Source organism: Gracilinanus agilis, chromosome 6 (genome assembly GCF_016433145.1).
Source record: "Gracilinanus agilis isolate LMUSP501 chromosome 6, AgileGrace, whole genome shotgun sequence".
In the NCBI taxonomy this organism is placed as follows: Eukaryota; Metazoa; Chordata; class Mammalia; order Didelphimorphia; family Didelphidae; genus Gracilinanus; species Gracilinanus agilis.
This window is the reverse complement of record NC_058135.1, coordinates 275968568-275992566: the sequence shown is the minus strand read 5'-3', so window position 1 is coordinate 275992566 and position 23999 is coordinate 275968568. Positions and strand designations below refer to the sequence as shown.

The 23999-nt window shown below is 32.3% G+C and overlaps 2 protein-coding genes across 2 annotated transcripts; both read left to right on the top strand.

Moving 5' to 3' along the window:
* The first annotated feature begins 3026 nt into the window (after positions 1 to 3026).
* On the top strand, positions 3027 to 3944 carry LOC123252148 (olfactory receptor 10AG1-like). The gene has a single exon (XM_044681543.1). The coding sequence runs from the start codon at positions 3027 to 3029 to the stop codon at positions 3942 to 3944; it is 918 nt and encodes a 305-aa protein (XP_044537478.1).
* Positions 3945 to 22860: 18916 nt separating this feature from the next.
* Positions 22861 to 23796, top strand: LOC123251895 (olfactory receptor 10AG1-like). Its single transcript, XM_044681217.1, has one exon. It carries the CDS (start codon positions 22861 to 22863, stop codon positions 23794 to 23796), a length of 936 nt encoding a protein of 311 aa, XP_044537152.1.
* The last annotated feature ends 203 nt before the right edge of the window (positions 23797 to 23999 follow it).

Sequence of the window (23999 nt, the reverse complement as noted above, 5' to 3'; positions counted from 1 at the left end):
ATAGATACAAATTACACTCTATCTTTTTTCTCTTCCTCTATTAATCATCCCAACCATCACTATCCTCTCCAAAATGATGACTTCTTATACTTAGGCAATTTATCCATTTGCTTAATGCTTCTATTTAGACAACTGTTTATAATGATGCAGTATTTGAAATTCCTGGAAAATGAGGAATTGATCAGAGGTCAGAAGAATCTTGCTGACAAAAGTGTAATAGAGTATAACTCCCATTCTTTTAGTTACTCCAAATTACATTTTCAGATTACTATCTCAGTCTACCACTTCAGAAACTCATCCTTGCCTTCAGCTTGATTTAAGTAACAATAAACACACATCTACATGGATACTCCCTCCCACATATGTAAATACACACACACCTACATGCGTATCTCAGTGCATATATGAAATATGCAGCTGGAAAGGCCATACTACATCCATTGGAAAAGAGAATAGTGCTTGGAGATGTTATCCAATAATAGAAAAGAAAAAATGCTTGAATTTTCCAAATATTCTTTTGTCATTTTTCTTTGCTATGGAGACATCTTTGCTAAAAGCAGAAAAATAATTTCTAATAGAAGATTGAAACTCAATATAAGTATTGGCACGGAAACTTAAATTTTAGTTATTGATGAGTTTTTAGAGCCAAAAAGCCCAAGACATTAATGTTCTCAGGTAGCAAAAAATAAATCTCTTATGTGATTAGCAATTAATCATATACATTATTCCCCAAGGCCTTTGGATACAGGAAAGAAGTACTTCAGAAAATCAAATATTATCTTTATTTTGATAGTAGAAAAGAGGTTAAAAGTTCTATGTTATATATTAGTAAGCTCACCTTTCAAATCCTGGGGGGAAAGTGGGGCACACTGTAGTATTAGTACTAATTGAAAATATCCAAAATAAAATTTAATTTTCAAGCAGATGGCATTTTTTCATTAGGCAGAGTTTCTAATAAATTAACATTTTTTCTGGATGTTAAACTAGTAGAGAAGTCATGCTCTAGGTAGAGTTTATTTACACTTAAAGAAGCATTTGAAAAAATTTCAATGTGTCATTAACTGACTGATAATCTCCCTAGGAAGATCAGAGATAAATTAAAAAGCAATATATATAAATATACTCAAAAAACACTTTCACAAAAATAAATCTTGTATTGACAAAACAATACGTTGTCATAAAGGAAAAATAACAAGATTGTGACTGGAATAGAATGATTTCTTATGATGTCCAACTAATGATGATGACACTATTATTACAATGAGAATGATCTTATATCTTAAATGTTTATTGCCATTTTACAATTTTAAAAAGTTATTAGATATAATCTGGATTTTTGCTTTGAAGTAGGCAATGTTGGAAACCCAGCATCCAAAAGTAAGTTGAAGCACAGATAATTAAATATTTTAATCCTAACTAGACATTTTTTGTGTGACAGAAAGAAGTAGAATTCAAGGCCAATCAGCTTCTTCTTCCAACACATAAGTATATACTAACCTTTCACTCACTCATTGGTGCAGAAGTAAGGGATATGACTAACTTCACAAAGGTAGGGACCATATTGGTGTATTTATTGGTGTATCTAAAGATAGAAGGAATCTCAGAAGTCACACATTAAGGATGAGAAAAATGAAGACCAAAAATGACAAGTTATTACTATTTGAAACATCTTATAAGATTAAGTATTGGAATTTTAATCCATCTTCTCAGTCCAGAATCAATTTTGTTCTATTGTAATGTATCCATATTGAACAATCTAAGCAGACTAGAAAGGTAGCATATTGGGTTTAGGAGCACACTTATAAAAACAGAAAACTGTGACCATTTTTTTAGGTTCACTTAACTTCCCTTAGTATTTAATCAGTAATATCTGTCCTCTTAGCATTTACCATACTTAAAAAAAATAGCACTTGTCTAATACTCCCTGATTACACACTCTACCTCCTTGCTATGTAGACTATGTTCTAGGTCATGCTTAAATTTAAATACATGAACTATTATAATTGACCAACTTGCCTGTCATTTTCTTGTAGCAAATAACTCAGATGAATGTACAACAGGAATGATGTGTTTAATATTCCACATTAAAATATCAAAGGAGGATATAGTTTAAGGAAAAAAAAATATATTGAACTGGAATAACTTGCTACCACTTTTGAATGAATCTCTAAATCTAGAATTTTTAGCATCTGTCAGTAAGGGAAATATTTTGTTAGCAAAATTCTGAAATATCACAGAAGAAATGTTTTTAACCTAATAAATTTATATTTAGCCACTACTATATATATAACATTATTAAGGGAAACAAAATTTAACAAGGCATGACTTTTGCCTCAATATACTTAGAACACACTAGGAAGCATTACTTATATAAATAAGCATATATATATATACCCACATACATATCGGTATGTATATGTGTGTTTATAAGTGTGTGTGTGTGTGTTTGTATGTCTGTGTGTATGCATATATATATACAATGGGCAAAGGTAGGGAGGCAAAAAGTACAAAACAATAAGGGATATCCTAATTGGGACACTTCATAGCATGTCTTTTTCCTCTATCTCATCACTTACATGAACACAATTGTTTCTGCTATGTGAAGATAACTATTTTAGAAAACAAAAATATTAAATATATGTTAGACTGGTATTTCTGTTGACATTCATGAGACTAAGGTAGATTTTTTACAGATTTTAGATGTCATTCAATGCTTCTTAATTTCCATTCAAATATCCAAGAAATGTAGTCATAGCATGTTAACATGGTTTTTAGCACACAGGAAGCACTTCATAATCACTTATTGGGTGGTTTTGACTTTTTTCCTTCAAATAATGCAGAAGGACCTAAAAGATATGACATAGAATGCTGTGGGGGTGGGGTTCCATGTATTAAACCCAGCATGGATCTTTCATTTCCTATAATTCAAATTTCTCTTCTTTGCTGAAAGGAAAACTGAGGAGTACAGAAGGAAAATGATTGTCTATTTTTGAATTCATCATTTCAACAAGTAGAAGAAGAGCACAATGGCAGGGGACAACTTCACAGTTGTGACTGAATTCATTCTCCTGGGATTTTCTGATCTTCCCAAACTCCAAGGTATTCTGTTTGGGATTTTCTTTATCATTTACATAAGTATAATATTAGGAAATGGCCTCCTCATTGTCATAACCAAGATTGACTCAGGTCTCCAAACCCCTATGTATTTTTTCCTTGGGAACTTTTCTTTCTTGGAAATCTGTTACACATCAGTCACTATCCCAAGAATGTTGGCAGATCTCTGGACTCAGATGAAAACTATTTCGTTCTTAGCCTGTGCTGTACAAACATTCTTCCTTTATATTCTTGGTAGTGCTGAATGCTTGCTCCTAGCTGTGATGGCTTATGACCGTTATGTAGCCATATGTAAACCTCTCTACTACCCTCTCATCATGAATCACAAGTTATGTGTCCAACTGGTTGTGGCTTCCTGGATGATTGGTATCCCAATACTATTTGTAGAGACGTACCAGATATTTCATCTGCACTTTTGTGGTCCAAACAAGCTGAATCATATTTTCTGTGATGCCCCACCATTACTGGAGTTAGCCTGTGGAGACACACATAAGACAGAGATCTTTGTTGCTGTTCCTGCTCTGCTATTAATTCTAATTCCCTTTCTGTTGATACTTACATCCTACATTAAAATCATCACCACTATTTTGAAGTTACCTTCAAACTCTGGGAGAATCAAAGCCTTCTCCACTTGCTTTTCTCATCTCACAGTAGTGGGCTTATTCTATGGGTCGGCAAGCATTGTGTATTTGCAGCCCAAGTCCTCAGGAGAATCAGTAAAAATTTTTGCTCTTGTCTATACCACTGTGACTCCAATGTTTAACCCTCTAATATATAGTCTGAGAAATAAGGATGTCATTGCTGCACTGAGGAAACTACTTCCTAAGTGAATAAGGACATGGATCAATTTTCCCTTCTCTTATTCCTTATTTGCTACAAACATGCAAATTTGCTTATTTTTCCATTGCACCAAAAATGAACACAAATGAGATTTGGTTGAAATGAAAAGACATCTGCCTAAAACTGACTCTTCTGCTTATCTTTGAGATTGAATAAATTGCTACTATTTAAATTATGAGAAATATCATCTGGTACCTTCATTATAATTATGCGATGCTTCCTACTACTTTCATAGAAACACTTGAAATTATCACTTTTGAAAAAAAATCAATTTAATTATATTGTATAGAAGAGAGGGAAATCAAGAAGAGAAAGGGTGGGGTAAGGCATAGAAATAGAGGCATAAATACAGAGAGAAAGAGAGGCAGTGATTCAGCTAGCCATGTCAGCAGAGACAAAGAATGATAGAGTTAGAGAAACAAAATAGAATAGAGACAGAATAATGGAAAAACAGGAGAAGAAAGATTAATTTGCTTTCTAGGGTAAATTAAAGAATCTTGAACCTTTTACAAATTTTTTATCTTCACCAATGCCTTTATGTTGTTTTGTTTATTAACTTAAGCTCTTTGAAAAAATCACAATATCTTCATTTAAATTTACTCTTTTCCAAATACTTTAAAATTTTCTGAAATAATAGAACTATCTTTATTCTTTTATAGACGTTTAGGCATAATTGCAAATTCCCTCCAGAATGGTTGGATCACTTCACGATTGCACCAGAAATGCATTAGTATCCCAATTTTGCCACATTCCCTTCAACATTTATCATTTGCCTTTCCTGTCATGTTGACCAATCTGATAGGTGTGAAGTGGCTCCTCATGGTGGTTTTAATGAGTATTTCTCTAATAAAGAGCAATTTAGAACATTTTTATATGATTATTTATAGCTTTGATTCCTTCATCTAAAAACTGCCTATTTATATCCTTTGACCATTTATTAATTGGGGAACAATATGCATTCTTATAAAATTGAATTCATTCTTTATATATTTGAGAAATGAGATCTTTATCAGAGAGAGTTTTCATAAATTTTTCACCATTTTTTTATTTCCTTTCTAATTTGGTTGTATTGGTTTTGTATGTACAAAACCTTTTTAATTTGATATAATCAAAGTTATATATCTTATATCTTGTAATGTTCTCTATCTTTTCTTTGGTCATAAATTCTTACCTTCTCTATAGATCTGAAAAGTAAATCATTCTATGTCCCCCTAATTTACTTATTTTTTTAAGAACCCTTACCTTCTGTCTTGAGTCAATACTGTGTATTGGCTCCAAGGCAGAAGAGGGATAAGGGCTAGGCAATGGGGGTCAAGTGACTTGCCCAGGGTCACACAGCTGGGAAGTATCTGAGGTCAGATTTGAACCTAGGACCTCCCGTCTATAGGCCTGGCTCTCAATCCACTGAGCCACCCAGCTTCCCCCCCCCCAATTTACTTATAATATCACTACATTCAAATTATAGACCCATTTTTACCTTATCTTGGTATAGGGTGTGAGATATTGGTCTAAATCTAATTTTTGCCATAATGTTTTCAAATTTCCCTAGTAGTTATTGTCAAATAGTGGGTTTCAATCAAAAATGGTGGGATCTTTGGGATTATCAACCACTAAACTGCTGAGGTCATTTACCCCTATTCTATTCTATTCTTCCACCCTTCAGTACCAGATTGTTTAATTACTACTACTTGATAGTACAGTTTAAGAAATATTACTGGTAGTCCACTATACTTCACAATTTTTTCAATAGTTCCTTTGATAGTCTTGACATTATTTTCTTCCAGATGGATTTTTTTATTTTTTTCTAGTTCTGTGAAGGAATTTTTGGTGTTGATTAGTACGGCACTGAATTAGTAAATCTACTTAGATAAGAATATCATTTTTATTATATTAATTCAGCCTGCCCATGAATAATTAATTTCATTTGTTTAAATTTAATTTTGTATGTATGAAAAATATTTTGGTATTGTGTTCATATAATTCCAATATTTATTTTGGCAAATGTATTCACAAGTATTTTATATTGTCTAGAGCAGTGATGGGCAAACTATGGCCCTTGGGGCTGGATGTGACCTTTCTCCTTCATAATTGTTCAGTCATTAATAGAACTTAGTATCACAAAAAAATATAAGAATTTTGTAAAATGTTTTTCTTCTTTCCTTTGGCCCCCTCTTTAAAAAGTTTGCCCAATACTGGTCTAGAGTGATTTGAAATGGAGCTTCTCTTTCTAACTCTTGCTATTGATGTTATTGGAAATATATATATATATTTATGCTGATGAATTAATTCAGATTTATTTTGTATCCTACAACTTTACTAAAATTATTAATTATTTCTACTAGCTTTTTAGTTGATTTGTTATGATTCTAAAAGTATACCATCATATCATCAACAAAGAGTGAAAGTTTAGTTTCCTCGTTGCCTACTTTAATTCTTTTAGTTTCTTTTCCCTCTCTAGTTGCTAACACTAGCATTTCTAGTGCAATATTAAATAATATTGGTGATAATGAGCATCCTTACTTTACTCCTAATATTATTGGGAAAGGTTCTAACTCATCTCCATAGCAGATGGCAGGTGGTGATGGTTTTAAATAAATACTACTTATTATTTTATGGAAAGGTGCTTTTATCCCCATGCTTTCTAGTGTTTTTGACAGGAATGAGTGTTGTATTTTGTCAAAGACTCTTTTTGCATCTACTGAGATAATTATGTGATTTCTGTTAGTTTGATGACTAATATCAAATGTGCTGATATTTTTCCTAATATTAAAGCAGTCTTGGATTCCTGACATAATTCCACAATGTCATAGTGAATAAATCTTTATAGTCTCTTTGCTGGTATTTTATTTAAAGTTTTTGAATCAATGTTTATGGAGAAGATTGGTATGTAATTTTCTTTTTCTGCTTTTGTTCTTCCTGGCTTAGGTATCAGCACCCTATTTTTGTCATAAAAATTTTTTTGTAGGACTCTTCCTTTGCTCATTTTGCCAAATAGTTTGTATGTTATTGGGATTAATTTTTTTAAACCCTTGTACTTCAGTGTATTGTCTCATAGGTGGGAGATTGGTAAGGGTGGGCAATGGGGGTCAAGTGACTTGCCCAGGGTCACACAGCTGGGAAGTGGCTGAGGCCAGGTTTGAACCTAGGACCTCCTGTCTCTAGGCCTGACTCTCACTCCACTGAGCTACCCAGCTGCCCCCAGGATTAATTTTTTGATAGAATTCACTTGGGAATCCATCTGACCCTGGGGATTTTCTCTTGGGGAGTTGATTAATGACTAGTTTAAATTATTTTTCTGAGATGGGATTACTTAAGTATTTTATTTCCTATATTGTTAATCTTGGCAATTTATATTTTTGAAAATATTCATCCATTTTACCTAGATTATCAGATTTATTGCCATATAATTGGGCAAAATAGCTCATAATTATTGTTTTAATTTTCTCTTCATTTGACGTGATATCACCATTTTAATTTTTGATACTGGAAATTTGATTAACTTCTTTCTTTTCTTTTAATCAAAATAAACAATGCTTTATTTAATTCCCCCCTATTGACATGAATAGGCAATTCTCAGATAAAGAAATCAAAGCTATCAATAAGCACATGAGAAAATGTTCTAAATCTCTACTAATTAGAGAAATACAAATCAAAATAACTCTGAAGTATCACCTCACACATAGCAGATTGGCTAAAATGACAGCAGGGGAGAATAATAAATGTTGGAAGGGATGTGGCAAAATTGGGACATTAATGCATTACCGGTGGAGTTGTGAATTGATCCAACCATTCTGGATGGAACTATGCCCAAAGGGCTTTAAAAACTGTCTGCCTTTTGATCCAGCCATAGTAGCGTTGCTTGGTTTATATCCCATAGAGATAGTAAGGAAAAAGACATACAAAAATATTTATAGCCACACTCTTTGTGATTGCAAAAAATTGGAGAAATGAGAGAATGTCCTTTGATTGGGGAATGGCTGAACAAATTGTGGTATCTGTTGGTGATGGAATACTATTGTACTCAAAGGAATAATAAACTGGAGGAATTCCATGTGAACTGGAATGACCTCCAGGAATTGATGCAGAGTGAAAGGAACAGAACCAGGATAACATTGTACACAGAGGCTGATACACTGTGGTACAATCAATCATAATTGTACTTCTCTACTAGCAGAAATGCAAGAATCAAGAGCAAGGATGAGGGACTTATAAGAAAGAAAAGTAGCCACATTCAGAAGAAGAACTGTGGGAGGAGAAACACAGAGGAAAAACAACTGCTTGAACACATGGGCTGATGGGAATGTTATTGGGGATAACGATAACTCTAAAAAATAACTCTATTCCAGCTATCAATAATATGGAATTAGCTCTTAATCAGTGATACATATAAAACCTAGTAGAATTGTGCAATGGCTAAAGGGGTTTGGGGGATTTGGGGAGAGGGAAAGAACATGAAACATGCAATTATGGGAAAATACTCAAAATAAAAATAAAAATATAAAGAAGTAATTTCCCCCTACTGAACCAGCTCCTAGTTTATTTATTAGTTCAATATTTCTTTTAATTTCCTTCATTTCTCTTTTTATTTTTTGGATTTCCAATTTAGTCTTTAAATCAAGAATTTTCTTTTTTTTTTCTTTTCTTAGTTCTTTTCTTTTTGGTTGCATGCACATTTCATCAATCTGCTTTTTCTCTATTTTATTGATATAAACACTCAGGGATATAAATTTTCCCCTGAGTATTGATTTGACTGAATTCCATAAATTTTAATATGTTGTCTCCTCATAGTCATTCTCTTCAATGAAGTCAGGGATTGGTTCTATGATTTGTTCTTTGACTCATCCATTTTAAAGAATTAGAAAATTTAGTTTCAAATTAATTTTTTAATTTCCTTTTCAAGGAACACTTATTTACCGGAATTTTTTTGCATTATGATATGAATAAATTTAATTTATTATTGCTGCTTTTCTTAATTTGGTTGTGAATTTTTTTGCCAAGTACATGGTCATTTACATGTATACATGTAAATGACTATGTACCACACACACACACACACATATATAATTTGTTACTGAAAAGAATGTATTATTCCTTCTTATCCCTATTCAACTTTTACTATATATGGATTAAATATATTTTTTTCTAAAATGTCATTCAATTGCTTTACTTCTTATTTATTTATTGCTTATGTTTATCTAGTTCTGAGAGGGGAAGGTTGAGGTTATCTACTGGTATAGTTTTACTATCTATTTCCTCCTTAAGCTCCTTTAATTTCTTCTTTAAAAATCTGGATGCTATGTCATTTGGTGCATTTATGTTTAGTACTGATATTACTTCATCATTTATACTATCCTTTATCAATTTATGATTACCTTCTTTAGGTCTTTTAATCAGATCTATTTTATTTTTAGCTTTGTCTGCAATTATGACTTCTGCTTTTTTTTCTTAGTTTTGAAGCCCAATAGATTCTGCTCCAATCTCTTTCCTTTACTCTGTGTGTATCTAACTGCCTCAAATGTGTTTCTTATAAACAACATATGTTAGGATTCTAGATTTTAATCCTCTCTGCTATCTGTTTTTGTTTTATGGATGAGTTCATCCCATTTACATTCACAGTTATGATTACCATTTGTGTACTCCCCTCCATTTTATTTTTTTCTTTTAATCCTTCCCTTTCTCCTTTCACTGTTTTCTTCCATATCAGTGTTTTATTTTTAATCCCTCCCTCTTTCCCTTTCTTTCTATTTGTCCAATTCTAATTTTTAAAGCATAAGTTTCTTCCATGACTTTTTTATTCTCCTTTTCCATTTGTTCCTTTTTACTTTTCACGGAACTCTTTTCTTCATTGGACTTCTTTGCTTCTTTTCCCAGTAGATCAATTCTGTTTTTTCAAAGCTCTTTTCTTTATTGGATTTTTGTGCTTCTTTTTCAAGTTGACCAGTTTTGCTTTTTAAGCTGTTATTTTTTTTTGCAATACTTTCATTTCTTTTTCTCATTTTTATGTGACTTGTCTTATTTGAGTTTTGAATTCCTTTTTTGAATTCTTTCAGTGTTTGAGACTATTTCTATTTTTCTTTAAAGTTTTGCATATGGTCTCTTGGATCTCACTCTTCCCTTTTCAGTCTGTTGTTTGCTTTTTGACTCTATAGAAATGTTCCAGGTGTAGGTGTTTCTTTCACTGTTTGCTCATTTTCCTAGTCTGTTTATGCCTGTGACCTGGGGATTCTGAAAGCTGTTAATTCTGTCTCCTCAGCTAATAACAGGACTCTGCACTGTGGACTATTTTGCCGTAGGGATAGGTCTTCACTTCCAGTACAGGCTTGAAAGAGCCAAGTGCTAAGGACTTTTTGGCTTCATTGAGGTGGTACCAGGTCCTGAAATTCTGGGTTGTGAGGTGCTCTTTTGGTTGTGTAGTTATGGTCCTGGGATGCCAAAGTTGCCCTTTGCCTAGACTTGAAATTTTGAGTGGTTAGTGGAAGGGATGTGGGGGGAAAGGGCTTCAACCAGCACTCTTCTGTGTGTAGTTTGCTACCATTTCCCTCTTGTCCCATGAAAATTGACTGTCTCTGCCTACCTTTCAAGTTGTATTCATCAGGTGAGCAGGGGTTCCACCTTGCTGTTGGTTTTTGACTCCTGTCATTTTGAGATACTTTTTCTGATTAGGGAAGGATTTGTCAGAGTGTTTTCAGCTTTTGCTACTTCTAAGCCACTGTCTTGCCTCTACTCCTATCTAGAAACAATTTTTGACAATCATTTTCTGATATTTTAGGATTCAAATTTTCTGTATTTTTTCTTCTCCCAAAATCCAGTATGGCAAATATACTGTGCTCTCATGCAAAACATATTTCCATATTGCTTATGTCATAATATAAAACATATATGTTAAAAAACTCATGAGTGAAAGAAAATGACATGCTTTGATCTGCACTCAAACTCAAGTAGTTCCTTCTTCTCTTGTGGATAGGAGTTTACAATATGTTTTCCTTATTATCTTGGAAATCTACTTTGCTAATAATGTTTTATTCCTTCACTTTTGCTCATCATGTAATACTTAAACATTTAAATATTTAACATGTTTTATTGACAGTCCAAAATATGTCCTTTAGGCTCCCAAATTCCAGATATTGAATAGAATACTAAAGTAACAGCAATTCCTATGCTGGCACACAAGAATTAAGGACAGTTATGATATTGAACACAATGATAATTTAAAAAATTTTATCCAATTCCAGATTCCATGATCTGTATTAGTGAATTCCAATCAACATCCAAACAACTTATCTAATCTAATGCATCTAGTTACCTAGGTGTAGCATCACTCTAGCCAACCTTACCTTGTAACAGTCATTGTTTAAAAGAGCTGTCTTTCTCCATCCCAACTAGCTCTTGGCCTAATATTAGCACCTCATTAGATTTGCTTCAAATATAGGTCTTTTTTGTTTCCTTTCTTCACTTCCACTGACACTGCAAGAAAATCTCTCTTTTTTGACAATTACATTTGTCAAAGTACTATCTTCTTTTTATAATAACAATTCATATTCATGTAAAATTATACATTTCATAATAGATTTTCCTATAATCATTCTTAGCTTCTCCTAAATAGGGACATAAACTTAATTAATATTCAAGGTAAAAATAATTCCTAAACCATTGCTAACTTATACAACAATAAGAGTCTGTCAGAATATTAAAAAAAACTGGCTCCTAACTTTGAAATACCTACACTGATTGCCATTATTGCAAAGAACACTTCTGATAATAGATTTGACTCCTAAGTCCATTTCCTATAATTCAATTTAGGACAGACTTGTGAAGTGTGATAAAAAAGAGGATTTGTATATTCCTTAGCTAATCATGGGGGAGGTAAACTGCACAAATAATAAAGTAACTAGCCCAAAGTCAGGAAGATTCAACTTGCCAAGTTCAAATCTGACCACAGATATATAGTAAATGTGTAATCCCCAAGCAAGTCACTTTACCCTGTTTTACTTAGTTTCCTCATCTGCGAAATGATTTGCAAGTGGGGACAACTGGGTAGCTCAGTGGATTTAGAGCCAGGCCTAGAGACAGGAGGTCCTAGGTTCAAATCTGGCCTCAGAAACTTCCCAGCCATATGACCCTGGACAAGTCACTTGATCCCCATTGCCTAGCCCTTACCACTCTTCTGCCTTGGAGCCAATACACAGTATTGACTCTAAGACAGAAGTTAAGGGTTTAAAAAATGATTTGCAGAAGAAAATGGCAAACATTTCTAGTATATTTGCCAAGAAAACAGCATAATTCTTAGTTAATGTACAGAAAAATTCAAATTAAGAGACAGGTAAACAGGTAAGAAGTTTCAAAGTTAATAAGGCAACATGGTCTCATGACTCAAAGCCCCAAATTTTTTCCACTATATAACAATGCCTCATTAAGAGATGTTTAGATATTTCATGCAGAATACTTTCCAACTCATTAAAATGTGGCAAGTGGCATGGGAGAAGAGCTGTCCCCACAGGGCTAAAAAACCAGGAATCACTTCTCTTTAAAGGGCTTAAATAGATTTTGATGAAACAATCATTTTTAGAAAGGAAATAGGTCCTTTTTAAAGAGAATGATGTTTCTTTATGCCATATTGAAATGCTTAGGTGAGACATAATGTAGTGAAGTCCTGAACTGACAGTAATACAAACATTAAGTTCAAATCCTCACTCTAAAAATCAGTGTAGACGTTTGGGCAAAGCATTCACATTACTGAAACTCAGTTTCCTAATTTATAAAATGTAGATATCTTCAGCACTTTCATTAAGTGCCAATGTGAGGTTTAGATCTGATAATATGTGTAAGAATTAAAGAAATTAATGTATGGCAGCTACTATATGCCTATATAACTTCGATTTATTTATTACTGAAAGAAGTCATGGAATATGACTTAATTGCAACTGAGAAAGGTAAGTTTGGGCTTTTTTTCTGCCTCATTTCTCTCACTTGGAAAGGGTTGATGGTTATTGATTCATAAGCTTTATGTCAGCTTTGAAATTTACAATCCCACTTAAAACAGAAATTCAGGAAAGAGAATGGCCAGGAAATGAAAAGTACCTTTAATAGAATATTCTTTATCCACTCTAGCATCTAATTTTAGGGGGTGGGGCCTTCACTTAAAGACAAAAAAAGTCCAAATAAATACATTTTTTTCCTTTTTTAGCTATTTTTATTTTTCTATAGTTTTCATGCATTTTATTTTCTAATCACAAAATTTCTCAGAATAATTCATACACTTACTTTCTTTTTTTAAACAAAGAAAAAAGATTTCAAGAAAAGTTAGCATTAAAGCAGTCATTCCTGATAGCCCATCCAATATTCTTACATTTGCTCTATCAAATATCATTGCTAAGAAGGGAAATAAGATTTTTCATTTGTTCACCAAGACTAAGATTTTTTAGTGCAATTAATCTCAGTAAATTAATCAAAATTGCTTGTTACTATTGTTTCAGTTTGTAGTATGGTAGAACACTGTTCCTCTTTCTTTTCTTGATTTCAATTCAAGAAAAAAAATTCCCCATATCTCTTTCATTTCTTATTTCCTTCTATCATAATAATTAATTAATGCCCCGTGCCATGTGTGTTTAATTATTCACCAATTGTTTCACATTTTCATTCCAGGTTTTTTAATGTTTCTTTTTTCCACAGAAAATGTTTTATAAATATTTTGGTTTCTGTGAGATATTTTTTTTCTGTCGTTGATCTCCATCTAATATGTAACAATGTTCAGACTATTCTTTACAGGAGAGTGAATAGCTCAGTGATGTTTCTTGCAAAATTCCAAACAGATTCTGGATAAATTAACTTTATCATAAAGATATCATTATTCTTGTCTTCTTGCTGGAAATCTAAATTTTCACTTTGGTTTTCACCTTTTTTACTGGGCATGAAGTAAAAAGAGAGAATTATATTGATTTTTCATTCTCTTCTTTGATTAATTTTTAATTATTATTGATAAATTATTATTCTTCTGAAAACTGTGTTAATATCACTTGGTCTGTTATGTATTGGACATACATATTTTACTTAGAGGAAGTTAGATGGCCTAGTAGATAAAACAATAAACCTAGTCAGGAAAACCTTAGTTCAAATTTGAACTCAGAATTCAGAACTCAGAAAACTGAGATTATAAATTTTCTATTTAGCTTCTTCATTTATAAAAAAAGGGAAAGTAATAGCTGCTGTCTTTTTATTTCTTTGTGAGGAACAATTGAGATAATGTGTGTAAAATACATTACATAGTACTTGGCATATAGTAGGTGCTATAAAATGTAATCACCTACTCTTATTACTATTATTATAAATATTATATATCTGTTTCAAATAAATGAAATACTTATTCATATGTACCTGCATATGCATATCTGTACATGTGCACAAGATACACATATTTTGGAAATAAGAATTATCAGAAACAGTTTAGGCATTTTTCTCCCAGAGGATATTTTTATTATCATATCAATAAATTCAGTGTCCAAAATCTTCTGGTTCATATTCTTGGAAATTACAATTTGTCATTTTTTCTGTTTTTGTTATTGTTTTGAGGAGAAAGATTAGATATTGTCATGGCAATAGTCCTACGCTTGGAATAGCAATGACCTGAGTTCAATTGTGGTTTCTAACATTTACTAGATTTGTTTACCTTGGTAAGAAAATTAACCTTTTTCTTTCTCATTTTCTTGTTGTTCAAGCATTTCAGTCATGTTAAATTCTTCAAAAACCCATTTGAGGTGTTCTTTACAAAAATACTAAGTGATTTGTCATTTGTTTCTCTAGGTCATTTTATAGAATAGGAACTACTCTAAACAGAGTTGTGACTTTCCTGGTTTCAAATATGTATCTTATTTGTATATTATTATTTCTGTCTAAGGTCATATTTACTCTAAGGAAGATGAGTCTTTCAGATTTCAGGCCTAGTACTACATCTACTCTACCAACTAGGTGCCTCTGCCCCATTTTACACAAATCAAAAATGTTCAAGCAATTGAAATTCCTTTTCATCTGTCACTTAAGATGAGATATATTCCCTATGGAACTCATACTGGAAAGCCCAAGATATCCAAAATTATTTGTAGCAACATTTTGTTAGATCACATGAAATTTGAAATAAAGATATGCCAATTGATTAAAGAATAATGAAATGTTTATTAATATATTTTATTAATATGATTTATTTTTCCATTGTTATTTGTTATATTATGATATAAGAAATTATGGGTTGTAATTTTTTCAAAAAAAATAAGGATCAAGTTAATTTTTAATTAAATGAGATAAAAAATTCAGGGCATCAATCAAAGTAGAGATTAGATATGACTTCAACTTGTAATGAAGAATTACTCTCTTATCTATTAATTGAAATGGGAGTTTATATATGAAGATCAAGGATTATATTATCAGATGTGTTTAATGTTCAAATGCATTTTGCTTAGCTCTACTTTGATAGGAATAAGAGTTTCATTATTTATGTGTCAGGAATTACGTTTGCTAATTGGAGAAATAATTAAGTTATGAGGAAAATCATACCAATAGAGCATGAAGAAACAGTAAAATAAAAGATATTTTTGCTTTTTTATGTGATAGAGAAACATAGACTAGAAATTGATTTAATAGTATGATTCAAAGAATAAACATTGGTGGTTTGATATCAGTTTGAGAGAAAGTAAAGAATGGAATAAACCAAAGATTGGTTCTTGGCCTTTTGTCATATAAAATATATTTATTCTATTTTCCAAAGGAGAAGGAGAAAACTAATATCATGTGGCACCATTAAGTAATGAACTTAGCTGCTCTTCTACTTCTTGATTTTACAAATATTAAGAACATAAAATATTAAAAAAATATATTGTGGAAGGGGAATGAAATATTCATTTGGATTAATTCAGGTATAAATATGTAGGATGGAGGAAAGAAAGACACAAACACAGAGAGAAAATCCAATGTAGACACTGACAGAGGGAATAAGATAGAAATGACAGTGCAAAGAGCCCGCTCTTCGCTTGGTTGGATCTCTGGAGGTAGGATGGCATGGCGAAGAATGAAAATGAGCCAGAATGCAAGTGAAATTGCAGAGGCTGTTCCTTCTCTCTTGTGCCATCTGCTGATTTTTATTTTTATACCCCTTTTTCTGTATGATCTCATACAGGTTTTGATTTCCCCATACATTCAAAATCACATATTAACTTTTAAAACATTATATGATTGGCATTTACTAATTATCTTTTTGTGGCTAAACAAAGAAGCAAGCTTGTCAAAAATTATTCATTACGGTTTGGCTTGGTTTAATCTTATTATTTTCAGCCATGCGTAAGGTACAAGTACATCAGTTACTAGCTAAGCATAATATTTAATTTTCTTTTAACTAATTAAATCATATATATATATATTTACGTTATATTCTTCATTTTCATCATAAATCAAGGAAATGGTTATGGCAGTTGATTACATTTAATAGAATACAATAATATCAATCTGGTCCAATGTTTTGTTCCCATGGTGTTTTTTCTCTGTTATAGGATCTCTAAGAATACAGTTCCGGTAGGGTGATTCTGTGCTAATTTGTCATTGCCTTAATTTTCTTGTGTTTTACTGTTTCCATGGTCTGTAGGAATTTGGGAACAAACTCAGGCCAGGTATTTTCTTGCTGAGAACTTCAGAAACTTGCATTAACTCAATAACTACTGGTTTTTTGCTAGACTGATTCTAAGGGAAATGTCTATACTCTAGGGGGTTATACAGGGGTTTATTTTGGGATAGTGGGTAGTCTGTGAGTGTGATTGTTCTTGCCTTGAACCTATACTGTTTCTCTGTGTCTCCTTGAAGCTGGATTAGGATATTAATTGTAACAATTTTAGCGCAAATGAATGTCATTGCAAAAAGAATCGCATAGGGTAAACTGAGTGTGAAGCTTCCATCCTCCTGACAACCTGCCGTGCTGGATTGTCAGAGCTTGTGAGTAGCCGTGTTAATCTCACAGCCTCGATGGCGTTCAGCATGACAGAGAGAAAGACAGAGAAAAATGGACAGAGAGAAAGGGAGACAAATACAGAAGAGAGAATGTGACAGAAATAGAATACTGAGATATCAAAACAGAGCAACAAGAAGAGAGAAACAGCAGACAAAGCTTAGAAAAATAGTCAGAGAGAGAGAGAAACAGACAGAGACATAGAGATAAAGAGTGAAAAAGAGATACAATCACAGAGAAATTTTATTTACTGAAGGAAATCACATCTACCATATTTCCACTCAATGAATACACTCCTTATGTGAGCATACTAATATACGATATTGAAGAATTATTTTGACCTGAGAGCATACCAATGAGAGAGGGTCCAATGACTGTGGATCAAAGAGAGGAGATGAGACTTAAAGTAAATACATTAATCACCAATGCTGAGGAACCTGACTTTTATGCCCAAGATACAGCTTTTAGCTCCTTTGAACTTTCAGGTGCACTTAAAGAACACAATCATGTAGCAGCTTTCTATGGTTTATTAGGATAAGTAAAACATTTCCCAAGAGATGAAAAGGTAGAGAAAAAGAAGACCAAATAAGTAATTTTTAAAAAAGAGGGAGTATTTGGAATTATAAACTTGTAGAATTTATGGGACTGGGACAATTAGAACAGCAGGTAGAAGCGACTAAAAATTATTACAATTGCAGGAGCTGGCTTTTTCAACAGAACTACAACTGATGAGACAATTTCTTTCATATGTCCTTGTAAATGAGACTTTCTAATATTGGGCCTAGACCACCAAGGCATTGGGAGACAGGATGATTCCTACATTTTTAGTTTATCAGATAGAAGGAAAAAAATGTGGATTCTATTTTTCTATCAAAATAGCTTCTGATACACCATTTACTACAAATTTATCTGATATAAATCTACTTATCATCCAACATTCATTAGAGAGAAACTTCTCTAACTAATGAATATAGCATTTATTTTAGTTTTTCTTAAATATTGGTCCCATTTTCTTACTTTCTCTCATAATGGAACAAATGTATCACCTCAGTGAGTGTGATTCAAGGATCACAGAGCCATGAAAATGTCAAATGGAGACTTTTTCCCAACCTGACACAACTAAGGACATCTGAAGAAGAGTCCCAGAGTATAACAGGAGTAGGGCCTTAGGAGTTAGCTCTACAGCAACAGGTTTCAGAGCTCTCAGCCCAGAGATAAGGAGTTTAGACAACCCATCAGAAAGAGTTTACAAAAGATACTTTATTGATCCAAGGTACATCTGGCATTGATTGTCAATTCTATTTGCATAATCAATTCTGGGTGCCAGTTACATGACATAGGAGATCACTTGTGGTATGACAGGAAAGAGAAGAGTATATGGTCAGAGTTTCAGGGCCAGAACAACACTGCTAGTTGCAGCAGCTGGGGAGGGGAACGTTTCCTGGTTAAAGAACAAAGTGCTGACCAGGAGAACAGTGACTACATTGCTCCCAGCTTCACAACATTTTGGAAATGTTGAAAACTTCCAGACCTCTAGTACTTATCCTGAAAATAGTATCAAAAAAGTCTCAATATTGATACAATGCCTCCTCATTTACAGGTGAGCCAAGTTGAACATAAAATCAAAGTCATGAATAAGATGTAAATTTTAGCAAATTATAGAAAGGAACTTGATTATTAATAATTACTACAGTTACAGGAAAGGTCAACCCATATACCCAGAAGAAGAAAATAATGTGAAAATAATTACAAGCAAAGTCTCAAAGGAAAATAAAATGACCAACAAGGAATCCAAGAACAGTTCAAGGTAAAAGTTACAGAGGAAAAGTTGGGAAAATAATTGAAAATAATGCTTGAAAATAATATAAAGGAAACCAAACAGCTTCAAAAAAGAGGCTGAAAAGTAATGAAGAAATATTCATTCTATAAAATAATGGCCTAATGGTTAAAAACACACAAAAATTGACAGAAGAAAAGAACACATTTAAAAACATACTAGAACAAATAGAAAAGGAAGTACAAAAACTCACTGAAATAAAGAATTCCTTGAAAAGTAAAACTGGCCAAGTAGAAATGAGATAAAAAGTTGTTAATGAAGAAAATCAATACTTAAAAATAAAAATTGGGCAAATGAAAGTTAATGATTTCCAGTGCTCTGAAAAATAGTTTGAGAAAAGATAATTTAAGTAGTATTGAACACTACTTGAAATTTATGATTAAAAAGTAGTCTAAATATTATATTTCAATAAAGTATGAAGTAAAGCTTCCCTAGAATCTAAAATCCAGAGTGTAAAATAAAAATTGAAAGAATTTCCAATAATTTCCAGAGAAAAAAATCCCAAAATGAAAATTCCCAAGTAGCTAATTTCCAGAGCATCAAAATCAAGGCAAAAATATTAAAAATAATCCAAACAAACAATTTAAATATTGTGGTATCACAATTAGCATCACAAGATTTCTCAGCTCCTTTAAAAAGAAAAGGTCATATAGTCTAAAATATAATACTCCATAAGACAAAGGAAATAAGATTACAACCAAGATAACTTACCCAGAAAAATTAAGTACACTATTTGGGGAAATAAAATAGATTTTTAAAGGAATAAAGGATTTCCAAGTATTCCTGATGAAAACATGAGCTAAATAGAAAATCTGATGTTTAAGTAGAAGATTTAAGAGAAGCATAAAGGGTAAATGTAAAAGAGTAAACATAAAAGACTTTAAAGTTAAAACAGTTTTTGTTCCTATATGGTTCCTATATGCCTAGATGGTACTTGTAACCTCCAGGAATAATATAATTATTAGGATAGGTAGGAATGTACATAGAGAGAAGGTATGTGTGTTTGCCAATTATGTTGGGATCATTTCCAAAAAAAATATATAATATGGAGGTAAGAAAAAGAGATATATTAAACTGAGCCAAAGGGGAACAGAGAGTTAGAATGGGATAAATTTTCTCACTGAAAGGAAACATGAAAGAAGAACAATTTTAGTGGAAGGGAAGTTAAGGGGAAGGCAAGAAATGCTTGAACTTTAGTCATATCAGAATTGGTTTAAAGAGGGAAGAATATATAAATTAATGGGTTTCGGTATTGAAATATGCTTTATGCAATAGGGAAATAGGAGGGAAAAGGGATAAGAGGTAGGGAGGAGATAAAAATGGGGAGGGCAGCTTCAAGATGTCATGGTCAGGAGCAAAAGAGTTTTTTGAGGAGAGGAAGTAGTAAAATACAAAGGGAATGACAAAAATAAGGAAATTAAAACAAATTAAAAGAGTTAATCAGGGAAATTACATTTTAATTTTAAAGGTACAAGAGATAATGAAATAAGCTAAAAAATTACAATATAAATTTCTTTGATAAAGGCATCATCCATCAAATATATAGGCCATTGATTCAAATTAATAATAAAAATTAGTTATTCTCAAATTGATAAATAATGAAGAAAGATAAACACTTTTCATGTGAAAAAACTCAAAGTTATCTATAGTCTCATGAAAAAATATTCTAAAGTATTATTAGAGATTGGTTAGAGAAAGACAAATTAAAACATTCAGAGGTACAACCTGACACCTCTTAGAAATGACAAATGATGGAAGGGTAAAATACACTAATGAACTTGATTGAGGATTGAACTGGTATAACTCTTCTGGAGAACAATCAGGAACTATATCCAAAAGTCTATGAAACTGTATATATATTTTGATCCAACCAGGTTTGTGTCACAAAGAGATCAAAGTAAATGGTAAAAGACCTTTTTATACAAAATTAAAAAACAGTTTTTTGTGGTAAATTAGAATATTCTCATCCATTGTGAAATAGCTAAGCAAGATATAGGATATGATTATGAGAGAAAATTATTGTTATAAAAACTGAGCATGGTAGTTGTGACAGAAAATGGCAATACTTATATTCAAGCAAAGAAAAATGAAAAGGAACATGAGATCATTGTGCACAGTAAAAGCAAGGTGGTAAAAATAATAAACTGTGAAAGACTTGAATACATCAATCAGTACAAACATCAAGACCAATTCTCAAGGCCTCATGATAAAAAATAAAGGTGATTCACATCCAGAAGAAAACTGATTAACACAGTTTAAATTGGAGTACAATTTTTTCAATGTCTTTATTTTTCTCTTTTTTGTTTCTTATTTTTTTCTTTCTTTTTGTCTCTTCATATTCTTTCTTTTTTTCTTTTAATTTTTCTTTTTCCTATATGGCTAATGTGGAAATATGCTTTACTGGTTCTCATCTGTAAAATTGGTATTATATTTTTTTTTCATTCTCACTTGGTGACTTGTGGGTAGGAGTAAAGGAAAAAAATTGGGAACTTAAAATTTTATAAGTAAATCGTGTGTGTATGTGTTTGTGTAGAATGTGAAGTAGAAGTGGATATTAAAGCACAAAGCCAAAATGGCATTGTCAAACTTCTGATCTAGGATTATAATTCTAAATATGGAAGCATTCTCAGAGACATCCCTTGCCTTATAAATTAGGAAAATGAGGCAAAGAGCTGGTAAGTGACTTTCTAATGTGAAGACAAATTGTTCAGTGGTGGAATTTGAACTTGTGTTCTGCATCCAAAGCAAATAATCATTCTATTGTTCCAAGTTAATACTAAATATGCCAAGATGATTAGAAAGTATTTTGGATTCAGAAACATTCTTTTAAAAACAGAGATTTTTTTTTCTTCACTTTACTGCTGAAAGTACTCCATCAGCAGGATGAGTTCTCTTGACACCTACAATCCTAAAAGCTCCTGATATTCTCCTACTAGTTCCCACTTTCCACATAAAACAGTTCTATCTGAGTTGAGTCCCAATTCAGGTTCAACTTAAAGCCTTTGAACTATGGTCATTAACATCTTTTTTTTTTTTCCATATTCTTCCAGTGAATAATACTCAGTTTTGCTACTTTGGAAATCATTTGATCAAGATTCCACTTTAATGTGAAAAGGAACAAAGGTCTTGATGAATGAAAAGGTATTAAAATGGGATGATTTGTCACTATTATTGCATGATTCTCTAAATTTCAAATTTTAAACATCAATTAGCAGAGGAAATAGTTTAGTTATTGTATATATCCTTGAATTGATATCAGAAAGACAATCTAATCCACTTCACAAATACTTATTGAATATTTACTGTTTGCAGGATTCAATTCAAAATAGATAAAATTGTATAAAGTCCATCCAATAACCTTGCAATGCTAATAATCCAGTACCAACCTTGGGAGATACATACAGAAAAGATCAATGAAGTTATGAAGCAGGTAGCTGCTAATTGACCACTATCTGATACAGATCCTCTAATATGGTAACTCAAGAAAGGGAGAAATTTATTTTGTCTGGAAATGGTGAGAGAAGGCTATATACTGGAATGGAGAGAATAAAGGTGGATCTTCAAAGAAAGAAAAATTAGCATAGAAAATTTAAAAGAAACATTCTATGTATTAAAATGTCATCACCAATAATAGATTGGTTGAAAAGCACCAAAAAATAAGGACAGAACTATTTGAGAGAGTTTGTTTTTTGCCCTTGTTTTTTTTTTCCTTTGCCATGTTATATGAAAACTATGGTTCTTGAATTCAGGGAAATTCCATATTATAAAACAGTAATCTTAAATATAATGAAGAATGGGGCTTCTTTGGATATTCATGAAATGGATAATTTTGTCTAAGAATGAAAGTTATAGAATGTTATCTAAATGCTAGTTGCAGGATAAAAACTTATTAATCATGTAATTATTATAAAGAATGTAATATAGAAAGTTCAAATTGTTGACAAAAAGCTTAAATTAAATATAAAAGACTTCCGGTGGAAGATTATATTCAATATTGAAATTTTTCTGAGGGAAACTGAGGAACTTAGAAAGAAAAGTGATGGCTTTATTCTGAATTCATTATTTTCACATACAGATTGAAGACAAAATGGAAAGGAACAATTTCACAGCTGTGGTGGAATTCATTCTCCTGGGATTTTATGAACTTCCCAAACTCCAGAGGCTTCTTTTTTGGATTTTCTTATTCATCTACCTGTGTATCTTTTTAGGAAATAGTCTGCTCATTGTCATTACCAATATTGAGCCATCTCTGCAAACATCCATGTACTTTTTTCTTGCAAACTTTTCATTCTTGGAAATCTGTTACACATCAGTCACTATCCCCAGAATGCTAGCAGATCTCTGGACACAAAAGAGAACTATATCTCTCTTACAGTGTGCTGTACAGGCTTGCTTCTTTTATATTCTGGGAGTAGCAGAGTGCTTGCTCCTGGCTGTGATGGCATATGACCGCTATGTGGCCATTTGTAAGCCCCTCTACTATGCTCTCATCATGAATCACAAGTTATGTGTCCAACTGGTTGTGGTTTCCTGGATTCTTGGAGCCCCAATACTGATGGAACAGATATACCAGATTTTCTCTCTGAACTACTGTGGTTCTAACAAAATCAATCACATTTTTTGTGATGGTCCACCTTTGATGAAGTTGGCTTGTGGGGATATATATAAAATAGAAATCTCTTCCTATTCTTTGGCTCTGCTCTTCATCATAATTCCTTTTCTGTTGACACTCACATCCTATGTCAAAATCATTACTACAATCCTGAAACTGCCCTCAAACTCAGGGAGATCCAAAGCCTTCTCCACTTGTTCTTCTCACCTTATGGTTGTGGGTTTGTTCTATGGTACTGGAAGTATTATGTATTTGCGACCTGAGTCCAGTCGCTCAGCAAAATCAGACAAAATACTTTCTCTTTTCTACTCTACTGTGACCCCAATGTTTAACCCCCTAATATACAGTCTGAGGAATAAGGATGTCCTTGCTGCACTGAGGAAGCTACTTCCAAAGTTTCTCAGGTCATGATACAATTAGCCAAATGTAGAGTCTTTAGTTTTCTTTATATTTATTCTATAGGTCATATAGAAATAGATTTCTATTTACTTTTTCCAAATGCTCTGAAGTTACCTTCAAATGAATTTCCAGATTCTTTTTGAAAATATAAGAAAATGCTTTATATATCCATTTTGTTTTGCTAGATTCCAATTGAAGTTGAGCAGTGGTCTTTT